The sequence below is a fragment of the Schistocerca piceifrons genome, chromosome 5 (genome assembly GCF_021461385.2).
Source record: "Schistocerca piceifrons isolate TAMUIC-IGC-003096 chromosome 5, iqSchPice1.1, whole genome shotgun sequence".
In the NCBI taxonomy this organism is placed as follows: domain Eukaryota; kingdom Metazoa; phylum Arthropoda; class Insecta; order Orthoptera; family Acrididae; genus Schistocerca; species Schistocerca piceifrons.
In genome coordinates this window covers 155,788,878-155,809,700 of record NC_060142.1, presented here as the reverse complement: position 1 = coordinate 155,809,700, position 20,823 = coordinate 155,788,878, and the positions used below count along the sequence as shown (strand labels likewise).

Genomic DNA, 20,823 nt, shown 5'->3' with positions numbered 1-20,823 from the left:
ACAGGTTGATATCTAGATGGAGGACACAGTAGGTGTAGCAGTGTCTGCAGCTAGTGACCATGGAGTAGTGCCACTGGACTCTTCTTGCTGAACAGTGTGAAACGGTGCAAGGAGAGAAACCAACCTAAGGCAGTGTTCTATAAAGAACTGGCAACATACAGGCTGTGACAGTGGCAGTTGTGGATGTGGAAAAACAACAAATGACATATGAAAAATGAGAATATGTGTCAGAGGCCAACAGCCAGTAAGTGTTGAGAAAGGGGCCAGTGGAATCCACATGTATACTGTCCCATGTATGCAATGGTGTGGGCTAAGGAGACAACCACCCCAGGGAACTGCTTGGTTCATAGCACACTGTGAACAGGAGGCAACCAGACAGGTAATCCCACCTCCAAGCCGGACCAAAATGTGTTGACGGGCCAATGCTTGTGTGCACGATACACCCCAATGATCTGCATGTAATAAATGGAGGACCTCCGAGCAATGCACTGAGGGGATCACTACTTGAGGGACCATTTGATCCGCATATAAAGCAAAACACCATCCACAACCGAGAATCGATGTTGAAAGATGTAGTAATTATGGAGGGGGTAGGATGCACGAGAAGGTGGCAAATCTGGCCAACCATCTTATACAAATGTTATAACCTTCTGAAAAACAGGATCCAAAGCTACAGCCTTTGCTATCCATGTTCTAGTGACAACCGTCTGCTATGCAGCGACATCAATGTGGAAATAAAGCAATTCGTTCTGATCAGCTCTTGAGTCCGGACCGGCCGGCAAGTGGGTCAAAGCATCGGCATTTGCATGTTGATTCGTAGGGCGGAAATGAATCTCGTAGTTGTGACGCAAAACAAAAAGAGCCCAACATGGAATGTGATGTGCCGCTTTATCTGGTAATGACCCAGATGCACTGGATAAGTAAAACAATGGTTTGCGATCAGTGACCAGGTGAAATTTGATACCGTAGAGAAAAACATGGAATTTCTTCACAACATATACAATAGCCAAAGCTTCCTTTTCTATCTGAGAGTACCTAGTTTGAGGAGGAGTCATTAATTTTTGAGGCATAAGCAGTTTGCCACCTGGAGCCATTGGGGTATCTATGAGCCAGCACTGCCCCCAACCTGTACTGTGAAGAGTCCATTGCAAGGACCAAGTGGAGGCCTAGTTAGTACGTCACTAAGCAGTGCACAAACTGCAACATGGTCGTGAGGGTGGAACTGAGTCTCTTTGCACAGCAACGTGTGCAACGGCTGCACATTATTGCTGCCCCGACAAAAATTTATGGTAATATGCGACTTTGCCTAGAAAAACTTGAAGTTCTTTGACTGACATAGGGGGTGGAAGTGATGCAATAGCAGAAACACAGCAATGTAGGGGTTTGAGACCCTCCCAACAAACTTCAAACCCACGATAAATAATAGAAGATTGAAAAAATTGACATTTTTCTAAATTGCACTTAAACCTAACTACTTGGAGGACAGAAAAAAAAGAGTATGGAGGTTTTGCAAATTTTCCTCAGTGTAGCCACCAGAATCTAGAATGTCGTCCAGATAATTTGCACAACCGAGCACAGATGCTGTAAGTTGTTTCAGAATGCGTTGACAAATAGTGAGAATGCTGGTGACTCCAAAAGGCAACCGCAAATATTGGTACAGTCCAAAAGGGGTATTGACAACTAACATATGTTGTGACTCTGTATCTAAAGGGAGTAGTAAATAGGCATCGAACAGGTCAACTTTTGAAAAATATTGACATGTGATAACTTTACAAAGAGTTTACCCAGGTGCGTTATTGGTTATGTATCCACTGTAGATTGTGCCTTCACTGAAACTTTAAAATCACTACGGAAGTACTATAAATAAGGGGATAGACCTTTCACTTGACACAATAGGCCGAATAATGCCGGATTCCTTGAAGTGATCTAAATCATCTTTGACTTGTTCCATAAGTGCCACTGGAGGCAGATGGGCCCAGAAGAAATGAGGCCGAGCAAAAGGTTTTATAGTAATGTGCACCTGAAAATTGTTGGCACTCCCAAATCAATGAGAGAACAGTGAAAAAACTTGGAATGTAATGCATCTAACTGTGTTTATGGCACTTGTTCAGACACTAAATCACTTCATCTGAAATGGTAAAACCAAACAACTTTAAAAGCATTTAATTCAAAAAGATTCTCCATATGTGTGTTATCTACAACAAAAAATGTAAGTGACCGGTCTACTGACTTGTAGGTCACTTGAGCACAGAATTGGCTGAGAATAGGAATACTCTGTTCATTGTAATTTACTAACTTCCGCGACACAGGAAGAAGCAGAGAGTAGTCCAAATCCATATAAGTTTATGAGTTTAACAAGGTTACTGCAGATCCTGTATCCACTTGCATGTGCAGAATTTTATGAAAAACCATAACATCAATGAAAAGCTTGTTTGGCACAATGGAAATAAAAATACAATGTTTACATCATATCTGCATCTGTATTGCTGTGCTGTAGTTTTGCATTACAAACAGAAACAATGTGACATTTTTTATTGCAATTATGACAGGTAAACCAGTATTTTGGGCAGGACAGAAGCATGGAACTTGTACGTTGCTGTTTACTGGCATGTTTACTGTGTTGGTGCAGCTGCTGGGAGTGAGGCCGGCAACCTTGACACTGTGATCATATGTGGACTGCTGCAACCACATCTTCCCCTTGCGAACTATCTGAAGCTTGGTGTGAAGGAGAGTGTTGGATTTCTGATACCTCACACCAATACTCAGTTTGGTTACCTGCAGCTTGCAACACCTTGAACAACTGTGCAGTAGCTACAACCTTGGAGAAGAATGGATATACACACTGGAGGGCATGCTCTCGTGCCTCATGATCTGGAGCTAAATGAATGATATCATCTTTCATCATCTGATCAGCATACAGCTTTTTGTGCACATCGGACACAAAATAACGACAGCAACTTAACCCACGGAGCTCAGCCACCCGTGCTCAATAGGATTGATGTGGTTCCTTTCTACAGTGGTAAAACTCAAGTCACGATGCAGTAACATGGGTATGCTTACAGTAGTATTTTGAAAGTAGTTCACACATTTGGTCAAACATAAAGAGACACAGATCCTGCAAAGGGATGAGTTGACATAGGACTTAATACATTCTTGTTGATATCCTCGCACGCGTGCTCACACAGTCTGAGACATCCTCTGCTGATGAAATAACACTGCTGCATGTGTGGCCTTTTGAAAGTACCGTTACTGCAATAACTCCTACATCAAGATAGTCCTTTACTTTCCTGACCTATTTGCCTCTTCTATCTAAAAATTGAATTACAGTGGTCACAATGAGCAACTCTGCTGAACAACTTTCTTGATTCTGATATCTTGTATCTGTTTGTAAATGGTGACTACTTAAGTCTGATTTGATAAAGAGAATGGTTACTCTTCTGTTTCTGTAGTAGATGCCCAATATCTAAGAACTAAAATCATTTTATTCCATTTCTCTTTATCAAAAGCCTTCTCCAATTCTATGAATTCCATTTATGTGTTCTTGTTTTTCTCAAATATGCCCTCTATCACTACCCTCAGTACTAAAAGAGCTTCCTGGATGCCATTGCTGCTTGTAATACCAAACTGATCCTATCCTTACTTTCATTTTTACCATCCGTCCTCCACTGAAGTACTCTTGAGAGTATTTTTGATACATGTGACACTGTACACATCTATATGCTTTTACTTCCCTTTATTCATTACAAAATCTCTTGGGATTTTTCCAGTTCCATAAATTTTATTCACAGGCTTGTATAGTTGCTGTTCTGCCCCGTGGCCTGATGTCCACAGGAATTTTGTTAGTATTTCATCAGTCTGTGGGCATTTATTTCTTCTGAGTTCATGCAAATGATTTTGAAATTCAGAAATTTGCTGTCACATCTCCCTCTTTCATCTTCTTGCATCCTGTCCTTATTTTCACTTGGCCTAATTTCTCCTGGCAACTATATAGATTCTCCTAGTTTTCTTCCCATCTTATCACATTATTTTCTGTTTCCATTACTGAAATACTATTTTCATTTCAAATCATTTGATTACTTATTCTGTCATCTCTAAAGTGACTGGTTATTAGTCTGTGTGCAGCATGTATGTTACCCTGTTTGTTTTGTATCTATCTCATGACGTTCTTCCTCCATCCATTCTTATAGAACTTTTCTACATTTCTGGATAACTTCATGTCCATGTGCCCTATGTTTTAGCTGTTAACAGTCAACAATTGACATTTTCATTGTTCCTTTATAGTTCTAGTTCCACATCAGTTTATCAATGGCTGTCTGTTTTCTGCTATTTTCAGTCCTAGTACTTTTTCAGCAATGTAGGAAAAGATAGATTGCTGCTTATTGTAAAAAAGACATGTTACTTATTGTAAAAAAAGACATGTTAAGTTGCAGACAGGCGCAATTAAAGGACACTTTCATAAAGCTTTCAGCCACAGATGTCATCAGCAAAAGAGAAACACATGCCATTTACTCACAAGCAAGCACACCTTGTACATATATGACCACCAGCTCAGGCAGTGCAGGCCGGAATGCCTTTTTTCACTTGCATTTACATATCTTTTAAGACCATTCCATTGGCTCTCCACACCAAACTCTGTGAAAAGTCATTATTTCTTTTGTCTCACATTCTTTCATAGTAACCTAAATTTGTAAGGTAAAGGAAGATTGCTGCTTACTATAAAGATGACATGTTAAGTTGCAGACAGGCACAACTAAAATACAATGTGTAAGTACCTTTAGTTGTGCTTTTCTGTAACTTAACAAGTTATTTTTAAGGTAAGTAGCAATATATCTTTTCCTTACGTTGTTGTTATTCCGTACTGGAGTTAACATCGTTTAACCTGTGTTTGTGGTTCTTTCATTTTGTTAGTTTTCAAAGCTATGATTTCTGCTTAACTATTTGAATGTCAACTGGTACTTCCTTCTTAATTGGTTATGCTTGCTACCAGTTGTCAATACTTGGATAACTTTTAAAGTCCTTAACATTATGCTTGAATCTTTTTTTTCCCAAGAATAGTCAATTTGTTACCTTCTTTGACTCTCTGACATCTTCCATGTATATTTCTTGCTCAGGAGGTTCTCAAAATGTGCATGTGCAATGACCGAGTCATGTCCAGCATAGAATTAAATTAACCCTTCTTGCTGATGCCAAGCTCATCTGTTATTTTTGATCTCTAGCTTAACTTTTCTGTGGCTCAGGGGTTAAACATCAGACTGCTGATTGAAATGTTTGGAATTTGATATCTGGTCAGTACTAGGATTTTCATGTGTTATTTATCAATTCTTTGACCTCTGGCAACGTTTGTTAATATGAAAACTACCAAATTGCACCAAAGTCTGGAGTCCACATTAAACTGTAGGTCCCTCAATAACTGGCTGGGCAAGACAGTTAAAAAGTGGGAAAAAGTCAGTAGTATACCACCTCCAGTAGGACCATGCAGAGTGAAGGACTGTGGTGTTTAAAACAGTGTCCGTGTTAATGTCTGTAATACCTTACCTTCACCTGTGATTGTATTCCAGACTCCAATTGTGATTTACATTCAACATCAATGTTCTTTCTCTTTGCTGCATATAACGTTTTACCTTGTTGTCAGTTTCCCTCTTCATTATTTTCCGTACTCTGCTCTATCTTTCTGACCCATTATGAATAATACTTCGATACTAACTCCAAAATGCCACCTCTTTTGGCCGCCACATCTCACTGATTTCTAGAATATCTACTTGCATCCTTACCATTTCTGTGTGTTCTGTGGTCACAGTTTGTGTTGAAGTACCTGCTCATCATAGCCCTACTCTCCTCTATCCATTGTTTCACATACACATACTTTTGCAGCAGGATCTTCCAAAATGTCAAACCCATTTCCTTGAGACCAATCATGTTCCAGCAGAAGTCATACCTTTGCTGTTCTCCTGCATTCTGAGACATATTTGGACCTATTTTCACTTTTCCACTGCATTGGACAGCTCTTCACTTGCTGATGTCTCTTATTACAGAACTTTCTGGTTACACAAGAGGCGTTGCTGGACCTACATTAAGACAATCTCTATTCCATTTTAATCACTTGCTGCTGGTACACTTTTCAATAAATTGTCCAAGTTTGTATACACCTTTCTTTCTAAATTTTTACAGATGCTGGTATATTTCATTTGTTTATTGGTGTTGCATTGTGTTAACATTAAATCAGAACTGTGTGCAAGTATAATTTTCAATGAAAGCTATTGTTCGCGGTATTTGAAAATTAAAATGTCAGACATAAACACTTAACTGTTACTCATTATCACAATGATTACTGGTCACAAGTTGAAAATATTTATTTACTTTCATACTGTTTGCAGGTAAAATGTGAAAATCAAATTTTATTGATAGGTGTAGTCTTACATATTGTTAGCCTGGGATCCAGCAGCTTCATTGAAGAAGAGCACCAAATATGGTACTTTTTGTGGAGCACTTTGGCACTTGCAAAATTGTATGACTGTATTGTATCCTACACTTCAAAAATGGGAAGCATTTCACGTGAGAATGTAACAAAACAGAAAATGAAACAATTAGTCTGCAGATGGTTATTAGCAGTCACATTCCATTGCGTACTCAGAAAATTAAATCAAACTGGTGACAAATGGGCGCATTTGCCAGATATTGGAGACTGGCTGACACTTGATGAAAATAAGACATTCTTATCTGGTGTACTTTTACTTGGTAAGTAAATTATCATTATTATTTTTTTTCACTTTCTTGAGTATCAGAATGACTCTCACAATAACTGCAAAAGTGAAATCTATTTTGACACTGAATTGTCCATTTCTATGGCCTCTCAGTTTGACTGCATTCTTCAGTTTTTTATAGTTTTCGTTATCCTCTATTATTCTGTAAATTCTGAAATTCTATAGCACAAATTGACTAACCAACAAGAGAAAAATGTCCTTTTGTCCCGTCTGTGACAGTGTCAGGCTATTTGACAGTGTTCATCATCCGGCTTTGAAGGTAAACTACAATGTTTTGTTATTGATTGCACCTGGCTTGTATGTTCGAAGTCATGGTAGCTAGAATACATGGTAAGAATTATAGGGTGTGTGGAAGCTGTAATACTGATGACAGCTAATCCAGCCAAGGGTCGGAAGCCACCAGTGCCATGATGTATTGTGCTGTCATTTCATTTTTCAGCGAATACAAGTCTGTCTACATGAATGTGAATTCTGATGATTAAGTGCAAAGTTACAATACAGTGATCAGTATGTTGAGCGGTTCTGGGAGTATGTTTTCAATTGTTTTCAGTAAACAATCATTTTGATGCTTGGGATTATGGAAGGGATTTGAAAAACTAAACTTGTTGAATTTTCCTCCAAAACACAAGTTGAAGTCTTTCCAGCTCTGTATCATCCATCCCACTGAATTGATGTAGGTGGCAATAATGAGCCTAATAATGAGAAAAAAAAATTGGACACGAGAAAAATTTACCGCAATGAAATAGAAGAGATTTTAAAGGTAGATACATTAGCTGCTAATGAAGAAACTACTAGGAGAGAAAGCATTAAATATGAAAACAAATAAAGCTGTAAATGTAATGTTGCACATTTCTACCAACAGTTAGAAATCATAGAGAAGGAAATGAAAGAATTTCGGCAAAAGAATACAGCTTTATAGAATTATGTTTCTCACTGTAATGTTAAGTAATTTACAATAAAAAATTTTCAAATAGTGATTGAGATTTCTTTCTCTGACTGTCCAAAAGATATTAATTGTGAGAGCTAAAAATTGTATGTCATATGTCTTACAAAATGTTATGTTTTTAAGTAAAGGAAAATTTATTTGTTTAACTGATAAATAAGTTGTTAATAATAATAATTTTTGTAAACCCTTGTCACCAGTTTTGTAAAGGCCTCGTCGCTACTGCTCTGGAGGCCAAGTTTGTGAGTTTGTGAAATATCTTCTGGTGCAGTACATCACTAAGACAGTTTCTCCCTGCCGCTATTTTACAGCTGTGCCCCAGGGTCAGGTAACAGGATAGAAGAACAAAGGTTCTAAACACTTCAACAGATTAGTAACAAAGTCACACAAATGAGTTAAAAAGGTTTACTTATCTTTGGGAATCGTTGAATAATGAAGTTGCAACACTGCTTGTAATATAACACAAAAAAAGGCCCTCAGTGGCGAAGTGCAAATAATCATAGGTAAACTTCACAGTACATAGTAAATGCAATTTACAACTGCTGTCTGTTCACTTCTAAGAGTTCACTAAATAATTTACCCTGTCTAAGTCAGCCCTGAATGATGATCTGTAACCGAGTGCATGAGAGCTGCTCTTCTGTCTTCTGAGCATTGGCGGATTGTACTCTGCCAGTAACTGGCCAAGGCAAAGTCGATATCTTTATCCTCAGCGCCGCCCGTGGAGCTGGTGGGACTCAAGCAAGTGGAAAGTATCTATGGCACTGGCACCAGCTCACATCTTTGTGCCTGTGGTGCTTTTGCACTGGCTATCTTGGTCAGACAATGCAGCAATGATGATGATGAAGATAATCTGTGACATGAAAACTCCCGATAGTATTCACAATTCTGTGGGAGTTAAATTTGGATCCTAAGGTATGTTTAGATGGAAAATGTGTAAGGTTAGGTTATGACCTTCAATACCGTTAAATTCTGAACTTATATCTCTTGAATTGCCATTCTGCCAAAATGTGTACTTCTGATGGATGACTTCTCTGCTGCAGTTGTATCTCTGCTGAAAACTTGAAAGTGTCTTGAACTTTCTACCCGTTAATGGAAAACATTTCTTCTCATATAAGATTATATCGATACATAGGGTAGAGTACTGAAACACCTCATACGTTGTTTGAATACAATAAGAGTTATTACTTGCCCTCAGTACAAGCTGACTGACAATTCTTTCTAGAATGACTGTTCAGCTTTATCTCTTGCTCCCATGACATAATATTGATTGTCATGGTACCTCTATGGCGCATAGTGCAGTGCTGAGGCAGGACGAGGCTGTGTGGAATAAACTGTCAAGGTAGCAGCAGGTACCACAAAGTGTGATAAAGCATCTATTGTTGTCCCGTCTTGCATCAGCACCAGGTTACAGGCTTAAACAAGATGAAACTTCCAAGCAATACACACATCTAAACTCACTATTCAAACTAAAAAATACTGTCAAGGTGGCAATTATCTTTCATTAGTACTGTAGACATTGTGCGATAAATCACTTTACCAAAGTGATATGTTACACCAAAATGCACTGTGAGCCTTTTTTCTACTTCGCACAGTGCGGTGTGTGGTCAGCAGCGCTTTCACCACTCACAACACATCTGCTGGTGATACCTGTCATTTATTTTAGTATATGTACTATGGAGTCTTAATTACATAACATGCAGTCAGATCAAACTTGGAACAGGGTATATCAAGCATGGTATCTTCCAGTGTTTAGTAGTTGCACTGCTCCTGTTGTGGGCTTACATAAATGATTTGACTGGGTCTTTTGTACAACAATTAAAAATTTTGTATGATGTACAAACAGGTTGATTATGCCTGGTTTAGGCATTTGTATTGTCTTCTGCCCACTTCATGTACTGCATTTTTATATTTTATATTTTCATCAGTTAAGTTTAATATTTCAGTGTTTGCCCAAGGATTTCTGCAGGATCTGTCCTTGTGCCTAGATTTCCTCTCTGCTTTCATTATTTCATCTTTTAAAGCTACCCATTCTATTTGTATTGGATTTTCTTTCATTTCAGTCAGTTGTTGCCAACAATCTGATTATTTCAATGTGCCCATTTCCCATTTCCTTAATTTTTGTGTTTCTCAATTTCTGTAGCTTTAGTCTGCATTTCACAAGAAATAAATTATTGTCAGACTCCACATCTACTATTGGAAATATTTTGCAGTTTAAAACTTGTGCCACATATCAACCTGTGGTGTTAATTAACACCTGTAATAGAATTAAGTGTTTGTTGATTTTTCAAAAGCTTGATGACATAACGTGTGATCACTATGAATAACTGTGTCTCACTGATGGTCAAGCAGCAGCTATATACTGCCAAAATACTGCCTGAAATTGGTTATCTGCAGCTGCCTAAGTTGTAATGTATAGTTATAGAAATATAGGATCATGGCTGAACTGACTTTGTTGCACAAGCAAAATCATGTTTCAGTATGAAAGAAACCTGTAATCTGTGATTAAGATATTTCTCTGCAATATCCCTTCTTCCAGGAGTGGTCAACTTGAAAGGCATCCAGTTGCACTACTTTGAAGTTTGGAAGGCAGGACAACAAAGGTGCTTATTGATGCAAAGCTGTGAGGACAGGTCGTGAGTCATCCTTGGACAACTCAGTCAGCAGAGCAATTGCACACAAAATGAAAATGTCCCAGATTTGAGTTGCTAGTCCAGCACACTCTTTTAGCCTGCTAGAATTTTCAAATAATGTTTAGTACGATTGTTTATTCAGCCCCTCAAAACAAAACCTTGAACTGGTACTGATGACTGCTTAATTGTGCACACAGTATTGAACAGTTATGAATTATTTGTTGCTGTAGGAGCTCATCAGCTGTGTTCCCAAATTTGGCATAATAGTTCATTAGTTCTTAATCACTCTTCAACCTGATCAAATTTTCAATAAGTCTGTGCTAGTAATGTTACAAATGAACCACTGAAATACTTTTGAATTCAAAGCACTTCATATGATCCAAATCTTAAGTTCAAAACACTACAGAATAATGTTAAAAGTCTGAGAGTGAGTATCTCAAAATAATTTAAAATCCATAATCAATTGGCGGCACTAATGAAAACTTGTGTCAGCTTCTGTCATTCCAGAGCTGTCATTTGGAAAATTTCGTAAGTATTGTTGTCTCACTTAGTGACAGTATCTAAGTCCTTACAGTTTACAACCAGGATTCATTTCAAGTTCAGCTAACACTTGTGGCTTTATCACCATTCAGACTGACAAGTCTGCTTCCTAGCTTCCACACAACTCATATCCACTACCCTCAGTAATAATACCATCTCTCAGATTACACCAGAAAGCAATTTGTTTTACAACATTTAAACTAAACTGTATAAGCTACATTAAAACTAAACATTTATATTTTGTACATAGCGCAATGACTGATCCGTTAAATTTCGAGTGTGCAGCCGCATAAACCCCTATTTCTGCTCCTAATATTTCAGCTGTAAACCTTCTGGACATCTTGAGAGTGAGCCAACACTCAAGCTACAGCATTCACTCCATCATGTTAAAACTGTTGACTAGGCCACTATGGATGTGGCTGCAGGCACAAGCACAAGATACAGTGATTAATGGCAAAACAGTATGTATTAATTGTATCTGTGGCTATGTTGTTGAAGCATTCTGGGCTATTGCCATATCATTTTCAACTGCACTGTGGTGATGTATTAAAGAAAGTGTCGGATTTCATGATTTGTCCAAGTTGAAACTGCTATCTCTATTGATTAAATTCTTTGCCAAACAAATTTCAGGTGCTTCTTTCACCACCAAGTCTATTGTCTGTGATTTTTCTGTTGTCTGCGAAAACCGACTGCAAGGAAGAAAACAAAATTACACATTGTTGTGTATACAATTTTTTTTAATGATATACAGGGTGTTACAAAAAGGTACGGCCAAACTTTCAGGAAACATTCCACACACACAAAGAAAGAAAATATGTTATGTGGACATGTGTCCGGAAATGCTTACTTTCCTTGTTAGAGCTCATTTTATTACTTCTCTTCAAATCACATTAATCATGGAATGGAAACACACAGCAACAGAACGTACCAGCGTGACTTCAAACACTTTGTTACAGGAAATGTTCAAAATGTCCTCTGTTAGCGAGGATACATGCATCCACCCTCCGTCGCATGGAATCCCTGATGCACTGATGCAGCCCTGGAGAATGGCGTATTGTATCACAGCCGTCCACAATACGAGCACGAAGAGTCTCTACATTTGGTACCGGGGTTGCGTAGACAAGAGCTTTCAAATGCCCCCATAAATGAAAGTCAAGAGGGTTGAGGTCAGGAGAGTGTGGAGGCCATGGAATTAGTCCGCCTCTACCAATTCATCGGTCACCGAATCTGTTGTTGAGAAGTGTACGAACACTTCGACTGAAATGTGCTGGAGCTCCATCGTGCATGAACCACATGTTGTGTCATACTTGTAAAGGCACATGTTCTAGCAGCACAGGTAGAGTATCCCGTATGAAATCATGGCGGTGAATCGAGGAAGTACAGTACATACTGACAAAACTAAAATGAGCTCTAACATGGAAATTAAGCGTTTCCGGACACATGTCCACATAACATCTTTTCTTTATTTGTGTGTGAGGAATGTTTCCTGAAAGTTTGGCCATACCTTTTTGTAACACCTTGTATATAATAAGAAAGAATGTATAGAGTGGAAACAATTTGTCTGATTGAGAGAAAGAAAACAAACCGCAAATTTTCATAACAGAGTGCAGCACAGGGTTTTCTTTCTCAGAATCTGTTTTAACAGAATACTTGTACATTGTTGTTTAAAATTATGTAGCTCATGTCTGTCCAAATGTCTAATAGGGTATCATGCAAAAGTTTTAAGGTAATTTGGTCAGTAACTTTTTGAGAATTTTGGCTGCAGGCAAAAATATATATTATATATTATTATTATTATTATTATTATTATTATATATTATATATTAAAAAATTTGTAGTCTATATCAGTCTGAAGGTTTATTTGATTATTGTGTAAAAATTAGAAGTAAATTGGTCAAGAACTTACCAAGATTTTTGCTAAAAACCTCTCCTCTTTGTAAGTGTGTGTGTGTGTGTGTGTGTGTGTGTGTGTGTTAAAACAAAATCCTGCCATATGAATGCATGAACATGTATTAGAGTATCATGGAGAAATGTTAAGTCAAGAACTTTACAAGATTTTTGGTAACAACATTGATCTACGACTTGTCTTTGTATAGTAGCATGGATCACTACTCTTCTTATTGGCTCGATGTGACCTGCCATGAGTTCCTCTGGTAACAACCTCTTCATGTCAGAGTGGCACTTGCACCCTACATTCTCAGTGATACAGTTACTTGTTGGATGCATTCTGGCCCCTATCTTCACCTTGAGTTTTTATCCTCTACAGCACCCTCTAATACCACAGAAGTTATTCCCTGATATTTTAACCCATATCCTATCACCCTGTCCCTTCTCCGTGTCAGTGTTTTCTATATATTTTTTTTTCACAGATTCTGCAGAGAGCCTCTTCATTCCTTATCGTATCAGTGCAAATAATTTTCAACTTCGTTCTATAGTACCACATCTCAAATGCCTAGGTTCTCTTCTTTTCTAGTTTTCCACAGTCCATAATTCAATTTCATATAATAATGTGCTCCAAACGTACAGTCTGAGAAATTTCTTTCTGAGATTAAGGCTGATGTTTGATACTAGCAGATGTCTCTTGGGCAGGAATGCCCTCTTTGCTTTAACACTTTGGCAACCAAGCCGGAGTGTAGTTTGGGCCATGGCACTGTGATCAATGTACCACGTCTGAGTGTAGCTCGGGCCGCAATGTTTCATGTTGTGTGCAAGCCTCCTGTCGCTCAAAAACGACTCATTTCGTGTGAGAACATTGTATAGACGTCTGGCTGGCTCTCCCATGACAGGTGATGCCCTCTGTTGTCAGGTTCTAGAATTACTTGGAAATAAGCAGTAGCAAACTTTAGCGCTGCTGTCGCGCCAGACTGAGCCTTTGTGTGCTCGCGTGCGGTTTCGTTCAGTTTTGTCGCTGTCTGTGATCCTGCTACAAACATGTCAAGTTTATTGAGTGATCAAGAAATTTTAGTGGCACTGGAAGAAGAATTGATTGATTCTGGATCGGTGGGAGAAATATCTGAGGGGGAACAGTCTGAAGGAGATTTAAATTCAGGTATGTTACAGACTGATATAACTTGTCATCTCTAGTACTGTTGCTTCAGTTTCTGGCACTGCAATTACGAATAAGTTACGTTTTATTTGTCTTCGTCTCGTGTTTTTTTAGTCAAATCTGATAATGAATAAGCTGCTGTTCAAACAACTTCCAAGAGACAATGTTCCTCTGCTGTAACACAGTCCTCTGCACCAACACAGAAGAGGCAGCGGTCTTTGCAGACAAAATCAACAGATACTGATTTAGGTTGGAGGTTTGAGGACATACAGCCTCCTTTGCCCATACTTATTCCATGAATTTTTTGCTCCCAAGTTTTGATGATCTTATCGAGTACTTTGTTCGGCAGAAGTAGGGGTAGTCCATCACCTTATCTTACATTATGATAGTGAGTATAAATTTTTGGTTGCCCGATATTAATTGTCTAGTAAATTAGTTAGTTATCAGGGCTGCCCAGAAAGTAATTCCCATTTTCATGTAGCATGGGAAGTAACTGGGGTGTGGTGGTGGTGGTGGTGGTGGTGGTGGTGGTGGGGAATGGAACAGTTGCTACTCTTTAGGTTAGTGTGTGTAGAGTAGTTTTTCTGGCCTTTCTAATTTGTTATGATGCTGAAGAAGGGAATGTCTACTGAACAGGATCATGGCCAATGGTGTAACAAGCATTTCCCCATGATAATTCTTAAACAAAGCCATAGGTAATGGTGTGGTATCATCCTGGATAAAAAGTAAAAGAAAACAAAGGGGCATGCTAAATTCGCTCTGTTAGAATGCTTATGTCTACCATTTTCTGAGATGTTAAAAGAATCTTGTTTGTGGATTTTAGGGAATGTGGAAGGACAGTCAGTTCTGTTACCATTAAGAAATCTAAGAAGAGCCATTACAAAACTAGTAGTGCAAGCTGTTGACTACAATGTGTTTCTACATGCCACTGCTTAGCCACAGTCTGTCTGGCAAACCAAGAACTTTTGAGTCTTCAAATGAGATGTTTTCGAACATCTACACTGTGGCTCCAGGCTTTACTCAAAGTAATTTTCACTTCTTCTTAAACATGAAAATAAGCCTAGGCTCTCAACACTTGACTTAAGAAAACAAGAAGCTGTCAGAGGCTGTTATTATCTCAAGTAGCAGAATTTTATATAGAAGGGATTTATCAATTCAGTAAGTGATGTGATTGATATTTAAATTGTGACTGATGTTTAAATCTGAATTGTGATAAGTAGACAAGTAAGCTAAAGTGTAATTTCAAGATTTATCTAATAAATTTTCTTTGGCTATTACAGTATTACAGCCTAACAGAGAGTACTTTCTGGATAACACTTGTATTTATTTTAAAACTGTAACAACTCCAGAAATTTTCATCTGATCATTTAGCTCTGTAAACCAGATTTTTTTTTTCTCAATTGTGTAACTGGTTTTATTGAAGTTCATATGATTCTGATAGTGATTACCAATATGAATTCTGTAGACTGCCAGTTTTCTGCTGTTCTTAGTGTTAAACTATTTTTTTTATTAATGAATAGCATCCTATAATGAATGACATTACACATAGACATATAATGGCAGCTTTTAAAGCTCAATATTATGAGTTACAAAATTTTGAAGCTCACCATTAATAAAATTCCGAGTACACTTGTTCATTAGACTTTGACTAAAATATCCTGAAACTCGAGGTACTTCTTTAGTTTCTGTGTCATTATGAAGTCTAACCATGTATTTCACAACAGTTTCCTGTGAACGTATATCTTGAAGGAGCTGGCTGGAGCACAGTGGATATATTTATCTTGTACCATTTGCAAGCACTTGTCACTCAGCTAATGAACAGTCATCACTTTGTGTCTCTAATGGAGTAACATCACATTCTTCTTCACATTTTAAGCCTCTAAATTCAATGCCAAACTCTGGATTACCTTAGCCATACTTTTTGAAAGCGTTGTCTGAATAATACAAGAGAGATGCTGAAAGAGTGCATTTTGATAACGAGAGTATCTAAAGCTGCACACATAATGACAGCTAGTGGCAACCATCTAAAGCAAGACATGGCCGCTAAGCTACAAATGTAGGACCATATGCTGCTCTCTATTGGCTGAACATGTAACTATCAGTGGTAAAATGGATGTAAGGTCAGTTCTTAAGTTGCCTGAGTATACTCAGGGTTTTAAGTATCTGTCAGAATAATAAAAATGAGATAATTTGGGGTTTTATGTTAAGGGGTTAATGTTGTCATACCTATTGCTGGACTTGAAAACTCCCTTGCTTAACCAAGTAGCCACCTCTTTACCTGTATAACCAGATCCCTCTTTTGTATTTGTCAGAGTGACTGACTGAAATGCACACAACACTGATGGCCAGTTTACTACTGTATATTCCCACTCTGGCTGCGCCATTTGGCATGTCACTATATAATGTATCCGAAACATTCTGGTGTTTTCACTCCTCTTCCATTTACACAACTTTCTTTCATAACCAAGAGTTTGCAGTAATTAAACAGTTCTCTGTGCTTGTTCCTCTTCCATTTTTCCTTCAGTATGTGTTGTTGTACTATTTTCCCATACCTTCCTTTTCTCGTTATCGAATTCCAGTTCTCCATCTCAATTAAATTTTCAGCTCCCTAAAAGTACTGAAATTTTTTATCTCATCATATTTTTGCAATCTCTTCACAGTCTATGGAGCTAGTAGGGATGTAATGTGTCCACGAAAATTGACAGTTTCACTGGTGCAACCAGAATGGGAGAAAATTGGTACTAGTTGAAAGAGATTCATGTGTGTTTGAATGCTGCCAATGTTAGGCTGCCCCTTAATGCGAAGTATTACTGTATACATAGTTAAGAGTAATGGTGCCAACACTGCAAGAAGCAGCTGACGCTGCTTTCATCTCACTGCTCCTCTTCCCTCAGCAGTCCTGACGTAATGGCATGGCACATCTACTTCCATCGTGTGGATTGTCAACTTATTGTAGACAAACAGGACACTAGTACTACTGTGGCGTGTCACGGTTTTATTTTGAGTATGATATTCCAGTCACTATTTTGCTCATAACAGTTCACCTGCATTCCTGTTTGTTGTTCATGAATATATCTACACCTGCATTACCTGTATTTGATTTTGTGTTTGTAACTCTGTAATAACTCCCAACAAACCGGGAATCTTGCCGCAATGAGATGAGCTGTGTATCTTTGGAGACCAGACTTAACATATTGTCCCTGAAGGGGAACAGCAGACTGTTCAGTAGTTGTCGGGACAACAGTGTTGGCAATTGATCAGTAAGGAGGAAATGAAATGAAACTTCATGGGTTGATAGGGTACATGATGTCGTTGCAGTGATTACAGAATTGAAACACAAAAGAAATTTTTAGCTGTTAGTGGACACTGATTTACGTCAGTGGGGAAAGTTAAAAATTTCTTCCGGACGAGAGTTTGAACCTGGGTGTTGGGCTCACTGGGCAGATGCACTGACTGTTAAGCCAGCAACTGCATGGGCTACCTTAACACGCCTCCCATCAGACCCAAGTTTTCAATTTATCTACACACTACTGATGTTTCCATGCCCATTACTGTCATTACTCACAGCACTTTGCCGAATTCTGTGAAAGTTCGAGTGTTGTGTGCATCTGCAGTGAAGGCATGTCTGAAAGAAGAAACACCACATATATAATTAACGTGAAGCTTGCCATCGATTCTTTCAGTGTAGGTGAACACCACGCTCAAACTCTTACAGGAATCGGCGGATCATTGCGAGTAGTGAGGATAATGGGCAGGGGCACAATGTCAGTAGTATGTGGATGAGTTGAGAATTTGGGTCCGACAGTGGGTGTGCTACGGTGGTCCACGCAGTTGCGATGACCATTGTGTACGGATGGCTTAGTGGTCAGAGCATCTGCCTAGTGAGCAGGAGAACCGGGTTGTAATCCCAGTCTGGCACAAATTTTCAAAATTCCCCATTGATGTAAATCAATGCCCATTAGCAGCTAAATGTCATTAATTCCTTTGTGTCACAATTCATAGTGACTAGGACATCACATATATTACAGAATTGAATCACATTTACAAAGAACTTGGCATATGAGCCAACTTATCGGTATGACACTGCACCCTCTCTGGCCTGAATGTATGCACTGATTTGGTTGGGAAGGGTGTCATGAAGTCGTTGTACCCTCTCCTGAGACAAGCTGGCCCATATTGGTTGTAGTTTGTCCTTTATAACCTGGATACTGTCACTGGGGCGGAATTATTGTCCGAGCTGGTCCTACACGTTCTTTCAAGGACAGATCTAGTAATGTTGCTGACCACAGGAGGACCTCAGTATCACCCAGACAGTTCATAGAGGCATGTGCAGTGTGTGGATGAGCATTGTCCTTTTGAAAAATGGCACCACATTACTGTCATATAAGAGGTAACACATGAGGATGCAGGATGTCTGTGATGTACTATTGTGCCATTAGAGTTCTCTCACTCACTACCAGCCTTGACCTGGAGTCACACACAGTGGCTTCCCCCACTGTGTGCCCCCCCCCCCCCCCAACCCGCCCTCCCCACCCACCCCAAAACATTGGAAGAATGGGACCTCTCCTCAGGTCACCACCTCCTTACAGGGGTAACACAACCACAGTTTGTCACTTAACACCATGTGATGCCATTTGTCAGCAATCCATGTTTCCCAGTCATGGCACTACTCCAAATGCAGCAGTTTACATTGTGGTGTAAACAGCAGATTACGCACAGTGTGGTAATTTCCTTTTCTGGCAGCTGCTAGTCTTCAACCAATGGTGTGGGATGACACAGAACTAGTGCTAGGAGTCTATTACTGTTTTTCACATTGCAGGCACATATGTAAAAGGATTACAATGTGCTTGATGTGCAATACGGTAATCCCTCTTGCTTTGATCAGACGCGGTCGGTCAGAACCTGTGTGGGGAATATGGCTGCCCTCATGTTCCCTTGCAGGCCAACACTGGGCCACTGTCACATCTGAATTCCAGATGTTGCCCTGTTCGACAGTTGGCCAAGTGGAGGCCCACAGTGAGACCCCTGTCAAACACTGTTGGGTACTGATAACACTATCTGACATGAGCACGCAGCCATCACCCTATCGTTCACATTGATCACTCATTGTTTGCCCTGTTGAGAAGTGGGTGGGGTTGTGGGTGTGTTCCTATACACCTATTTTTCTTCCCATGCATGACATTTTAGCCCTAGAATGCTGCTTGATTTAATCCAAAAAGGAGTATGGAATTTTCCGGCAGTTGCGATGTGTCATTGTCATTACTGTCCTGTACTACTTCATTTGCTTCTCTGCATAATAGATTTTGATATTTGTGGTGTGCTCCTTCCCATTAATTATTTTAGTTTTTGCTGACTGCAATTCCACTGTATTCTTCTGTTCTCTCCAGCTTTCTTGACTTCTGGTATTGGGTATAGCTTCTTGCAGTATGGTTGGTGCAGTTTTATTTCTGTTTTGTATGGGAGTGCTTTTCTACCACCTGGCTTCCTGGAAAAGTAGGGTGGCCAATTTATTCATTCTATTATACATAATTATTATTTCTGTAATTTTCTGGATAGTTTCCTCTTCTTTAATTTTGTGTTTTTCTAGATGCTGTCTCAAGCAACTGTGTTGTGCATAATCTATTTTTTCCCGTTTTCCATTGTCTTCCTCTGTCATAGTACAGTATATCCCTGTAAATGTCACAGTATCCTGTATAATCTTCATAAATGCAGCCCTTTGCTCTCTTTGACCCTTCTGAATCTTTGCATCATTTTTCCCAAAATTAACCTCCACTTGACATTCCGGCATCTAGTCTGCTCCTAATATACGATCCACACACAAATGTGGTAGTACCAAATCTGGTACCGTGCCGCGGAATTTGAATCCGCGCCAGACGTCATGGACTTCGAAGACCCATAGAGGTCTCTGCACCATTGTGCCATAAGCTGTGGCAGCACGCTCCTCCTGGCCCGCTTTTAGTGTGAGGGCGCCACAGTGGAACACGTGGTTCCAGTGGCCAATAGCGGCGCCCCTGATAGCGTACTTAAGCGCCTGCCTCTCTCAGCCAGCCAGTCTAATCTCGCGTTCGTCGGTTGACACCTCGCCTTGTGTTAGACAGCTTACTTCCTTGTTCTATGTATGAGTGGATGTGTTTGTTTCCTTGTGACTCCGTTGTTTGATCTTGTTGTATCGTTCTGTCCTTTGTTGGTCGTGTCCGTCCTCTCCTGTCGTGTTGTTGTTCGCGGGCCTCTTCTCGGGTCCCGCCGTGCTTTCCGTCATTGCTACCCCGTGACCGTCCCGGTCGCAGTTACAACACCAAAGACTTCATTCCATACAATTTTCTCTCTGCCATGACATCCGGTAACACATGGTATTTTATAAGTTGGCTTATAACTCTGATTGAACCTACAGTTTTGTATCCATATACGAAAAAATATGCTACCTTGCTTTCGTTTCTCAATAGCTTTTCATTAGATTTTCAAACTTGAAGAAACATCATTTGCTGAACCTATAAAGGGCTGCACTTCTAAATCCTTGATTTTTTCATATCTATTGTTGGTGACTTGTTCTTTTTGCAGCACCTTGTTCTGACATGAGTTCCTGTAATTCTTCTTTGAGCTTGTCAACATGTGTCACCAGTATTTGTCCTGCCACTGCATTTCCATTTCCTGATCGGGTCTCTTCTAGGTCATGCAGTCCGTCACACCTTTTGCTTGTTTCCATTACAGTATCCTCGATCCTGGTCATATTACTATACAGTGTACACAGATTGCTTTCCACTCCTGTTCTTTCTTAGATGATTCTGTATTTACTGTGATCTCCTCCTTAATTGTGGTGGTTGTTTTGGTTTGCTTATGTAATCCTCCTTTCAGTTTGGAAATCATTTTGTCATTGTTAGTTCCTAACTCCTCGCATTCAGCTAC

The 20,823-nt window shown here is 39.3% G+C and overlaps 1 protein-coding gene across 2 annotated transcripts in view; it reads left to right on the top strand.

Moving 5' to 3' along the window:
* Positions 1–20,823, top strand: part of LOC124798216 (GPI ethanolamine phosphate transferase 2) — a 102,229-nt gene that overhangs the window by 73,836 nt on the left and 7,570 nt on the right. For both annotated transcript variants that reach the window (XM_047261521.1, XM_047261523.1), the window contains one exon: positions 6,375–6,735. In XM_047261521.1, the coding sequence (XP_047117477.1) occupies positions 6,375–6,735 (361 nt within the window). The remainder of the gene's footprint in view (positions 1–6,374; positions 6,736–20,823) is intronic.